Source organism: Lepidochelys kempii, chromosome 3, assembly GCF_965140265.1.
Source record: "Lepidochelys kempii isolate rLepKem1 chromosome 3, rLepKem1.hap2, whole genome shotgun sequence".
NCBI classification, from domain to species: domain Eukaryota; kingdom Metazoa; phylum Chordata; order Testudines; family Cheloniidae; genus Lepidochelys; species Lepidochelys kempii.
In genome coordinates, this window is record NC_133258.1 from 111,126,597 (window position 1) to 111,139,526 (window position 12,930).

Genomic DNA, 12,930 nt, shown 5'->3' on the forward strand with positions numbered 1-12,930 from the left:
CTCCATATCTGTTTGAGAAGGAAGTATCTGTTTTATTAGTGCCCATTATTTATATCAGAAATGCTGATTTATAAAACTAAGACATAGGAAATCTTTCTTATTTAACAAATTATTCTTACACCATTTTAAGCTTTTATTACTCTTCACTTCATTAGTCTGTTTTTTTCTGCTGCACATTTTGTCCCCTTTTGGACCTTGAAAAGTTCTGGTTAATGTGATTTCATTTTTCTTTGCAATGAATTTTTAGACAATTCTTATGACATGGATCTTTCTGTATGACCCCATGTAGCCAGTGAGAAATTTTTATTATGGGAAAATGATAAAGGGCCCAGTCCTGATTCTGTTAAAATCAATAGCAAAACTGCCGCAGACTTTAATGGAAACAGAATCAGGCCCATTATTACCACAGAAGATACTGAAATTCTAAATGAAACTGTGTATCTCCAGTGGAGTCCAGAATTTTCCCAGATAGCTAGGCCCATAAAATCTAGGCAGGTTTCAATTTGTTTTATATCTGGTAGGCATGGCACAGCAAATGTAATTGACATCTTTCTGTAGAAATCTAGTACATCTCCTGGAATTTTGGATAAAATGACCTTAGGTTAGGAGAAGGTCATTTGTTTGTTCTAATAGTAAACATAAATAGGATTACATTTCTTTATGGTTTGTTGGGATTGTAAAATGCACATACACATACATGCACATGCTTTATCTACCCAGTTGCCACCATATAACAGTTACATTCTCATGATTTTATGCTTGTCTTTGGTTACTGATTGCCAGTGGAGCTTAGCTTGAAAACGCATGTATTCTACTTTTTTTTTTTTAGTGCAATAGGATGTATCACATTATTTACCTTGTCTGCTGTCTCATAGAAAACTGTTGACTGATTATTTACTCAAGCACGGAACCATAAACAGATACAATCTGAAAATAAAAAACATCATGGAAAATCCAGATTCCACATTAACAGAATTATTATTATTTAATAAATAAGATTTTATTGTACAATAAATACAGGCTATATTAAAATAATACATTATGAAGTAGATTTTCTGTTTATTTTTGTGGAAAGAATAAAGAGGCCTCAAACTGAACAACAAGGGATAAATGTTCTATTAATATGGAGGTGAGGTTGACAGATTTGGGTACCATTAGCATTGCAGCATTACATAATATTTGTATCATAATGAAAATACTGTGTAATTAGTAATCCTATCATTTCTTTCTGAGTAGGAAAGTGTGTGCCCTCACATATAATCCCTTTGCTCAGGTAAATATGAAAAATAATTTCCCCATGGCAGGTTTTAAATTTACAATGCTCCATGATTGTGATTTAAAATATTAATTTATGCCATGCACTCTAATAGGCTGAGAAATTTTTGTTGAAGAAAAATCTTGATAAGTTTTAGAAGTTCCCAGTACAAAATCAACATTTCTTTAACGTGCACATTCTTAGCATGTTGAAATCTGTGTGTACTTCTTATTTATGCAGATGAATTAATTGAAAATATAAGTTGTGATGTGGCTCAGACATCAGAAACAGTTGACCCTAGTATATACAGCCAGACGGCAGATAAATTACCGGAAGAAATTGAGTCAGAACGGAATCCTGTTTCCAGGGAAACATGGTTTGATTTTGAAGACTTCTCTACTTGTTTTCAGTAAGGAGCAGAGGTTGTTTTATATTCCTTAAAATTTAGATCAAAGTAGTGAAGTACTGTAAAAAGTGGCTTTGTAAAAATTGCATCTTAACAGATCTACTCCTTGTGTATATATAGAGTCATGTTGGCTTAATTTTAGGAACAAAAATAAATTGTTGGCATCTTTTACTCCTGTTAGTACTGCAGAATCAACACAGCTGAGCAAAGGCAAGCTGAGTTCTATTGGTCCTTGTGCATCATCAATATAATTTCCAATTGCTTATACCTTTGCAAACTGAGTAAAGGCAATGGGATTGTGCAGGTGTCAATGAGGATCTAATATGCAGAAGCTTTATTATGGATGAGAAGGCAAGAATTCACCTTAAGGGCTTGTCTGTATTGTACATTGTGTAATATAGACACTATTGAACCTGCTTAAATCAGTTTAGCTTATATAATAATAAAAATAATTAATAATTTAAAAAATTTAGAGTGATTTAGTTTCACAAGTGGAACTGTTATAATTTAGACCAGGCTGTAGATGCTGGGGTTGTGTTTATAAAGCTGGAAGTTAAAAAAAAATGTTTTAACTTGTAAATTTAGTGCACATGATTATGAAATTATTGACCGACAAAAAACATACAATCCAATGTGCCATTTTTACAGTCACTTTTCGGAGTAGAACTATACTTTTAAATAGAGCTTTTCAGTTATTTTATTCATCTCTGTGCAGAGGGATAGCTCAAGGCCTATTCACTATTCATGTCCCACTTCAGCAATCTAAATAGACTTCACTGTTTCAGGGAGTGTCTGCACTGGAGCTGGAGATGTAATTTACAGTTTGGGTAGATATACCTACATAAGCTCTGATCCACTAGCCTGCTAAAAACAGCAGTGTAGTCATGACTGCGTGGGCAGCAGTATGGGCTAGCCACCCAAGTACAATCCAATCCAAGACCTTAGGAATGTGCTTGGGGTGGCTATGGCTACACTGCTGTTTTTAGTTGCAAGCTCAATCAGAGTTAGTGCTGGTATGTATAACTGAGGTGGAAATTACACCTCCTGCTCCAGTGCAGACATACCTTCAGATAGAGCCTGTACCCAAAGTAGGGAAACCCAACTCTTTCAATCCTAGACGTTTTATATCTCAAAAGAAAACCTGGAGATTGTTCCTTATTTTTGGATGTATCCTACAGGCTATCCAAGTGTTGAGCCTCTTGTTTGATGTTATATAAATAAATAACCCTAATTGTTTGCATTTGCCCCAGTTCTTGCTGCATGTTGCAGTGTTGTGTTTTCGTTTGGTATCTTTACAGAAGTCAGAATTTCTTAATATGCAATCCTAGTTCTCTTGAGGGGGAACCTATTTTTAGATGTTCTGGTTTTCTCTGCGTTTTTTTTAAGCTTTTGTCTTTTAGCCTCACTAATATTTCAGTTATTTTATTTTTGTGATTGATATTTCTTTGGGGAGCCTTCACTTTCCACTCATCAAGAACTGACTGGACGGTCTCTACGGCAGCCATTATTGTCATAGGTGGTACATGAGGGAGGGCTGTAGCGAGTGCCTGAACCTGCATACTACCAGTAGGAACTAAACACTGTAGAGCATTTTAGAGTTTGGGAAGGTCTGCCTGTCTCATGTTAGGGAGCACTAGATCAGGAGCGAGAATCATGCAAGATGATACCTTTATTGAAGCAGTCACCAAGCAAGTGATTTCCCCCTTCCATTCTGCAACACTGGTTCCTATTCGTAAAGGGGGCAGTTTAGTTACAGCTCCACTTAGAGTCAATGGGGAAATATGATTAAATTTTTAAAAAGGTTTGTTAGTTGAACATCGAGTAAATTACTGTTAGCCTTTTGAAGACCACTGTAACAAATTTATGTGCCAAACTTGTCAGTTCCTTTTTCTCATTTCTAAAAAGTATGAGTTATCTATTTTTAGAACTTAATTTTTTTTAACAATGATCCATCAGTATATCCCTACTGTCCTTTAAAGACTTTATTACACAGAAATTTTAGCTGCCAGGCTAAGATTTTTATCCTGACAGCCAGTGATGTTGAATGTCTTTCTTTGCGTAATGTGAACATAGGTCAAATGCAGAGAACTTGATATGGATGTTAAAAGTTGGCATCAATTTTGGGGGAGGAAGAGCAGATCAGCAGTTATAGAATTGATGTATGTCAAGAATGTATCACAGCCTCAATAGGGACTTTGAATAATCTGAACTCTTCCTTTGTATAAAACCCTGAACTCTGGTTCAAATTCTGTCCTCAGTTAAAGTTGAACTCTGTGAGGTTAATTGGGTCAAACTGAGGTCACAATCTGATTCAGTTTCTTCGTCGTTTTCTGGTGAGGTGTGGAACAGCAGTAAATTTCATAGAAGTGTTAACAACTTGCATAAAGGCAATCATCCCCTATAGTGATGCCTCTGCTTTTTGTATAGTTTAGTGATTTTTAGGTGTTAAAATTTTAAGATTTCAGTTTGCTGCCATTTACAAATCCAAATAAGATAAAACTAGCTGTCAGACCTGTGTAAGAAAGAGTTAGACCTGCAACAAAGTTACTAATCAATGTCAACAGCTTTCACTGGAGATAAATTGTACGCATTCATCTTTTATGAGGCTTCAAATGTTGGACCACTTTCAAGAAATAGTTTTGAGTCTGTTTCATAATGATAGAAGTGGTTGCAGTAGCACCATATGGGATGAGAGAAAATTTACTAAAATAAATTATTAATGCTAAAATTAATTTCTCCCTCATTATTTTTCTTTCTAGGAACCTGCATATTTTCCACAAACCAAATACATATGCTTATAATTATCAGAAATCCGATTTTAAGGTAAATGTATGCATCACATTATTGATTTCACCTTTACTTTATTTAGAAAGTCTATGTCTTGATAATTCATAAATCCTAAATATTAGTGTTAACCCATGAAGAACAACTATTACAGACAAAATAATAATGCGAAAATACTGTATATGGAAATATTTAAGGCTACAGTAGTCCCCATTAAAAGTCAACATGTTGCTGACACTTATACTGCAATATTTCCCTTACTTTGAAATCAGAAATGACAGTGGTACCACAGATTACTGTTTGGCAATGGCTGAAACAATGCTGACTGTTGGAGGTAGCAAAAAGATTTCAGGTTACTCTATAGAATATAGTGGGCCAGATCCACAGCTCCACTTAAATTGCAAGGCAAAATTTGCCTTGAGGCAGCAGCTGAGATGCCTCTCAAGAGCATCCCAGACTGATTCAATCTCTGAGAGCTCCAAGATTGGGAGGGCAGAAATATAGTCTCCCATCCCTTGACTCTTTAGGTGTGCTAAGTGCTGCTCTGGTGCACTTGAGAATCTATTCCAGTGACTGGAATTACATTTTACAGATACTGCAGTTAGAGTGCAAAAACACTGTAGCAATGTTCTAGATACCTATAGTTTAACTAATAAATTAATGTAACTGGAAGATTAAACATGCTGGATTAATGTATTGCTCCTTTAGTTTCATATTTAGTACATTAATACCCTGTAATTGCTGTGCAGTTAAACTTTGTCATGAATAGATCTAGTACAACATTCTGTACCCAGAAATTATCTATTTGGGTTATATTCCATAACTGCTGCATATCTTCAGTGTCACTAGTCTCACTGTTATAAAGTTTAACCGGATCATAGGTCAGTTTTCCTGAGCTATGATCTGCTTTGGATATGCAACTTTGTGCAACTGAAAACATGCTCTATTTTCTGAAATGTAATCAACACAATCCTAGATGTGTGCTAGGATGACAAAGTATATTCTTTAGAACCCTTTACTCTGGTACCATAATATTTTATTAGAGACAGGTAAATCAAATATTCATACCATCTGGCAAATTAAATATCAGCCATATGGGATAACACTTTTGTACTGTAATTTCATAGATTTATAGATTTTTAAAGTCAGAAGGGACCATTACATCATCTAATCTGATGTCCTATATATCATAGGCCATTAAATTTCACCCAGTTGCCCCTGTATTGAGCCCAATAACTTGTATTTGGGGTAAAACATATCTTCCTGAAGTGCATCTAGCTTTGATCTGAACACATGCCAATATTCCTAATATCTCAGTATCAAATTGCTAATATTTACAGTTATGGATGTGAGAAACACTCCAATTTAAGAAGAAATGAAAGAGACAATGAAATGAAGTTTAAATTGGAGTATTTTATAGGAATGGTTCAGTACACATTGCTGTTTCTGATGTTTATGCATTAAAGTTGTAAATAAAGTGCTGCCATATTTTATGATTTTTGCAACGTAAAAATCATAATTATGCAAAATAAATTGTATGCTACAAGCTACAAATCAAAAATATTTATGATACTGTATATCTTACAAGTTTTTTGGAATTAATTAGAGTTGGCAAATTGTAGAACAATATCTCGGATGCTTCATACTTTTAAAATATCATTACAATAACTATGTTAGTCCCTTATTAAATACTAATAGGTAAGCAGGGTTTAATTAAATTGGTGGTACAGAGGGAAGATGTGCATAAGATGTAGGTACATTTTCTATTACAGAAACTATTTTTTCTCTAATCTGTAGAATGAAAGATGAATATTAATAGGTAAATGAAACTTGAAGCTCTGTTAGAAGCACTGGTAACAATTAACTGCTTGTTTTACATATGTACATTGAGTCACAAAGTTTGAACTTTAAATAAAAAATTGTAAAAGACTAATTCAACAGAAATTAAACATGAATACCCTTTTCCACCTGCAGTTTACAGATGATCGAGTCTTCTATTATTTATTTGTGGACAGTTTGAAGCCTATTGAAATCCTAGTTAGTTTTTCTGCATTAGTACGCTGGGGAGATTCTGGAGGTAAGATCAATACAAAGGAAAAAGTGTGCTAATATTGATTGTTCTCAACTGCTAAAGACTCTTTTATCTTAACTGTCTTCTTTTGAAACATGCTTTTTCTTTTTTTGGTCTTGTATGGAGCAAGTGACACTCAGTGCCTAGAACTGCAATATTCCCTTTGGATATTTTAGAGTTCTCTCTCCTGCAGTATTGACACATGCTATGTCCGTAGTATCGTGAGATTTTTCTCTTAGCTACTGAGGGTACAATGAATCATGAGTCACAACAGATCTGCTTACCAATATGTGTTCACCTCTATGGTAATTTGGCAGGCATTAAACAGAGCAAGTTGACTCTAGGAAATGATCTTGCAAAACACTTGGCTGTGCCACAGTGGTGCTTTTCTATTGCTCCACACTGATTGAAAACACTTTTTTTCCACGTGTCCTTTTTATGAACAATGCCTCTTAAGGAGTTGTTTACAATGTTTAATCATTTGCTATTCACTTTTTGCCCATACCTTTTGTCAAGGTTCCTTCCCCACTCTGAACTCTAGAGTACAGAAGTGGGGACCTGTATGAAAGACCCCCTAAGCTTATTCTTACCAGCTTAGGTTAAAAGCTGCCAAAGTGTTACACAAAGAATAACAGGGGAAGTGCCCACTTGGAAACGTCTCCGCCCCCCACCCCCAAATATCCCCCCAAGCACTACACCCTCTTTCCTGGGGAAGGCTTGATAAAAATCCTCACCAATTTGCAAAGGTGAACACAGACCCAAACCCTTGGATCTTAAGAACAATGAAAAAGCAATCAGGTTCTTAAAAGAAGAATTTTAATTAAAGAAAAAGTAAAAGAATCACCTCTGTAAAATCAGGATGGTAAATACCTTACAGGGTAATCAGATTCAAAACATAGAGAATCCCTCTAGGCAAAACCTTAAATTACAAAAAGACACAAAAACAGGAATATACATTCCATTCAGCACAACTTATTTCATCAGCCATTTAAACAAAACAGAATCTAACGCATATCTAACTAGATTGCTTACTAACTCTTTACAGGAGTTCTGACCTGCATTTCTGCTCTGGTCCTGGCAAAAGCATCACACAGACAGAGAGAGCCCTTTGTTTCCTCCCCCCCCCCCCTCCAGCTTTGAAAGTATCTTGTCTCCTCATTGGTCATTTTGGTCAGGTGCCAGTAAGGTTATCTTAGCTTCTTAACCCTTTACAGGTGAAAGGGTTTTTCCTCTGGCCAGGAGGGATTTAAAGGTGTTTACCCTTCTCTTTATATTTATGACATCTTTCTAGTATGGATTTCATTTCATTTCCTGTGTCATTTCTGCCTGGTTTTCTCTTCTTGCAAACTGTTCTATCTTTGGGCTGGTCTACATGCAATAATTGCACTGATTTAACTAAAATTGGTTTTCAAAGCAATTCAGTTAAACTGATGCAAATCCCTGTTTGGACACTCTTGAATCTGTTTACAGCAGACTCATCTTGATACCCTAGGGCTCCGCCTTGGGTAAATCACAAATGTCTGTAAAATATCTAGATTAATATTTTAAAATACGTTAGTTAAGTTAATTGGCAGTCAACTTGAGTTAAACAGGCCTATAAACCTTAGTCTAGACATATCTTGAGTGCATGTAAGTTACATGCCAAGGAACCACAAAAGAAGGTGTAATTACACCCATGTGTTAGACCCTCTTACACAGGATAAAGCAGGTCCAAGTAGTTCTGTGGGAGTCTAAGGTTATGTCTACACTTTGAGCTGGTGGTGTAAATTCCATCTTGAAGAGATGTACCCACACTAACTCTGCGCCAGCTAAGTTACTAAAAATAACGTGTAGCAACGGCGACAGGCGGGGCTAGCTACCCCAAGTATGAGCCCATCTGAGATGCTAGGTACATACTTGGGGAAGCTAGAACCTGCTCCTGCTCATGACACTGCATCTACAATCTATTTTTAGCATTCTGACTCAATCAGAGTTAGCACAAGTGTAGCTCCTTGAGCAGGAATTTACACTCAAAGTGTAAATGTACCCCAAGTGAGTGCAAAGGGATCTAATTTATACCTCCTCCTAACACATCACTTCTGAATATTGCCCTCAGAGTAGAGTGTATACATAACTGCCGTTATGTGCTATCTTTGTATATTGATTAAGAACATAAGAACGGCCATACTGGGTCAGACCAATGGTCCATCTAGCCCAGTATCCTGTCTTCTGACAGTGGCCAGTGCCAGGTGCCTCAGAGCGAATGAACAGAACAGGTAATCATTAAGTGATCCATCCTGTATCACCCATTCCCGGCTTCTGCAAACAGAGGCTAGGGACACTTCAGAACATGGTTTTGCATCCCTGCCCATCCTGGCTAATAGCCACTGGCGGACCTATCTTCCATGAACTTATTTAGTTCTTTTTTGAACCCGGTTAACTGGAAAAACTGCTGTATTTCTCCCAGAGCTACCATTAAGAGTAGGCAACTTCTGTGGCTGACTAGGGCACTTAGCTGGTGTAGGCACCACTGGTGTATATCAATTTACAAATAGTCCCTTTATTTTTGTATGGGCTTTGATGACCAAAATGTGATCCTGAGTTCTGCATCATGATATTTGTATCAATTGCTCTGCTAACTTTATTTTTCTAATTGTTTTTCTTACAGTGACACAAAAAGAAGGTTCTGGTGTACCACAGGGCATGCTTACTGTTGAAAGTTTCTCTTGGAAAAGTGTGGCTACTGGACAACTTGTGCTAAAGATACATACGTATGCAACCAAAGCTGCTATGCTAAGCCTTCCCCCAGGGTGTGTACTGGTCCTTTTTTTAATTTCCCTCTAGCACTTAAAGACCTGCTGTTGCCTTAAGGATAGAATTTACATAACTGAATCTGGAATGGTTAATTATTTGCAAATATTTGAATGTTGAATTTGCATAAAATTTCTAGGATTTCCCAAGTTTTAGTAAGATTACAATGTTTATTTGGATTTAAGGATTATTACTAAAGTTTTTTAAATAGTGTGTCAGTCTGTGAATCTCTTACTCTCTCTTTGCTGAGCAGTTATTCGTATGAGTAGTCCCACTAGTTTTTCTAGAAAAAACAACTGAAATACATTCTGTCTAGGCAAGTTGTTTCTATATAGAAGGCTTCAGAAATTTGGCTGAGGTATTAGCAGCTCTCTCCAACACTCATTTTAATTAAAACTTTTACTGAAGTATGATTCTGTAGCCAGTATTGTAACTCTTCTTGAAATGAAATTTATGAAACATGAAGGGACATAAATTCCCAAATAATCTAGCTATACCTTTGTATAGTTCTTTAAAATTCCAACTTAAAACTATTAGGAAACCATGACATTGATGCTTTGTGGGATTCACTTCTCTTGGCATATACCCCTATATATCTGGTTTAAAGCAGTTCCTTAGCTGTAAAAATAAAGAAAAGATAACGCCATACCATCCCCTTCATCCTTAGAAATCTGCTAGTCTCTTAAAATGTTTGCAATGAAAGAAACAATACATGGTGTATTGCCACAAGGACTGAATTGCTGGATAATTCAAAGCTTTTGGTTCTCAAAAAATAAAGAATTGCCAGTTTAGTTTAGTTTAAAAAAGATTACATTAAAATGAACAAAGAAGGACTGCTGCTGTGAACTTTTAGCTTCTTTTTTCTTGTGTAGATTATTTTATTTAAAAGAAGACATATATATAACGATATCAAAAACTTACAATATTACAAAAAGTACCTATAAAACTTGAACAAAATAATATATATCTGTCATGTCCTGTATGTCCATCCAAAAAATTATAAATGGAAATCAAAGAGGATTTCAAAGCAACAGAAAGGTAAACACAAAGACCTGTTATATATCTGGTATTAAGTCAACAAAGTTGAACAGTGCTCCCTTTTTTCTCTAAACTGATTTAAAATATTAAAATGGATTTCATTTGTGACAAATGGCAGTAAAACGAACTTCAGCTGGAAAAAAACATATACATCAGAATCCCTGATTGAACTGGCTTATGGACAGATTATTCAGCACCTGCATCCTTCTGAGTTGTGCAGTTTTTGAAAGTTGGAGAATCAAGTTCTGTGCGGGACTGCACTGTCAGAAATTTCAGCAGAAAAGTTAGCCTTATGCAGGACTCTAAATCAATGAACAAATCTTTATATTTCTGCAACTGCAAGTTTGAGCTACCTGAGAAGCAGGAATCTATTACAGATAAGCTCCCCACCCATGCCACTACATCTCTGATTCCCCATCCTCCACAATTTGCAATCATGCCGCAAGGAATAATTAATTATGTAGCATTTACAACACGTCAATCTCGGGCATGGGAGTAGAAGTGGGCTTAGGACTCACTCTGTGGAGCAGTTTCCATTTCATTCAAAAAGAAAAATTACTTGGGAATCCAAGTGGAAGCTTTCCTCCCACAGTCCACGTGATTGCTAGGAAGTGGTGTACTCTTCCTCCCCAACCAATTGCAATTGAAAAAAGCAAATTTTAAAAGCTTTGGACCACGTGGATCCTCCTTTATTCTTGTTGCCAGGCCTTTGTTAAAGAGCTATTAACCAAAGAAGTTCTCAGACCACCATTCACAAGAGAAAGGAAGAATATGGTGCTGAGTGCCTGATCCTGTCTTGTGTAAACACAAGAAAGAATTCTTCTTCCTTTCAAAACTGGAATTAGCTGTAGTTCCCAAGGGGGCACACTGAACTTCTGTGAATCACCAGCTGATTCTTGAATGGATTGGGCCCAGAATTATTGCATAAAAGTGGTTTTATTCTAATCTGGTTTTATATTTAAATTTTCTTATTCGTGTGTATGTCCTTATAGCAATTTTGATTAAGGTAACGAATAACTTGGACACTGGACTCTTACTTTGGATTTTCCAGATCACATGTATAAACTTAAATGTAACCAGCTGTGGTCTTTGCTTTTAAATTCTTCTTATAATTATTTATTATTTGTTTCAGTCAGTGTTCGGAAAACACTGTACAAACCCAAAAGAAGGCACAGTCCCTGACTTAAAGAGTTTATGCTCTATCCTTATGAAATACTACAGCAATATGTTGTTCTATGTTATAAAAACCACATGTAATCAAACTAAAGCAGAAAATAAATCTAAAACAGTGGCATCTCAGGTTACAACCTGTAATTATAACCTCACCAGTAGTTCTAGGAGCCTTTCCTCATGCTCTGCTCACTTACTTATTTGAGAACCAAGTAATTAGCAATTGAGGCTTAAAAGGAGAGGTGGGCCAGAAAAGAATTTCACTGTTGTGAAGTTGGTCCACTGAATGAAAAGGGTGAAGAACCACTGTTCTAAAAGAGAATGCTTTTCTTTTTTGTTATATTTTATTTTTTATGTAGGCGACATGTATTAATCTTCACTGCAAGTTCCCCCATAGGGCACCATATCCATCTGTGTAGCATGGTGCCATGTGTGTTTGGTGAAGAGGATACTGTTATGCCAAATCTTGACAAGGTACATGTTACCATAACAACGTGTGCAATATTATTACAAGTCATTGACCATTCTTTACTGCAGACGGATCTAATTTTTCTCTTGAATTTTGAGTTTGGAGGATATGCAAGAAAATTCTCTGAGTTGTGCAGAAGGAGATGGACTACAAGTAATTTGTTTAAAAATCACTTTTCTTAGTATTTTCACAAAAAGAAATGTAAATCTTAATGTAAATAATGTCACATCTCTATTTATAGTAGATTTTACTGAATAATATAATATAAATTCCAAATATATATGGAAGCAAGAGAAACAGTTCTGAGATATTGGAAGTGTGAGGGAGAGAGATGCATATGAAGATGGGCATTATTATAGCTATGTGATGTAAACGTATAAGCAGGCATTGGATGTTGTTGTGTTTCACATAAAATAGCTGAAAATTCATTCATGTGCCAATAGATAATTAGATATTAAAGAATGTAGTGGAAATATTTAAATTGGAGGTAGTGTATTGTCTTCCCTTTTGCAGCATGCAGCTCTGATAGTCATAAAATGCATGTAAAGATTATTAAGGTAGGTTAAAAATGCTTACTTAGTGATGCAAACTGTCGGTCAGATGAATACATTTCCCCCCATATGGTTGCAAAATGACCAGTAGGCCGCAGAATAGCTTTTGTTCTTAAAATGAACTATTGATTCAAAGGGCTGTGTGATAGCTGTGATTAGAGGCCCTGGGGAGCAGTTAACGCTTTCTCAGAGCTGTTGGTTAGGTTGTTTGTCCGTCCAGACAGATGTCTCTTCATTAGTTACACTCAGTCCATGTTTTCAAGGTTTCCTTTACAAATGATTGGGCCAGAGACTTTGGGAGTTTTTTAAATGAAAGCAGAGTTGTGCAAAAAAATTTTAAAAGGGGAAATTTTGCAGCCATTTGCACCGCTGCATAATTGCAGGGCTCTGATAATA

At 36.0% G+C, this 12,930-nt stretch overlaps 1 protein-coding gene across 3 annotated transcripts in view; it reads left to right on the forward strand.

Annotated features, from left to right (window-relative positions):
- Positions 1 to 12,930, forward strand: part of ADGB (androglobin) — a 224,409-nt gene that overhangs the window by 110,875 nt on the left and 100,604 nt on the right. For all 3 annotated transcript variants that reach the window (XM_073337563.1, XM_073337564.1, XM_073337565.1), the window contains 5 exons: positions 1,496 to 1,664; positions 4,421 to 4,484; positions 6,420 to 6,522; positions 9,164 to 9,305; positions 11,874 to 11,988. In XM_073337563.1, coding sequence (XP_073193664.1) covers positions 1,496 to 1,664; positions 4,421 to 4,484; positions 6,420 to 6,522; positions 9,164 to 9,305; positions 11,874 to 11,988 — 593 coding nt within the window. The remainder of the gene's footprint in view (positions 1 to 1,495; positions 1,665 to 4,420; positions 4,485 to 6,419; positions 6,523 to 9,163; positions 9,306 to 11,873; positions 11,989 to 12,930) is intronic.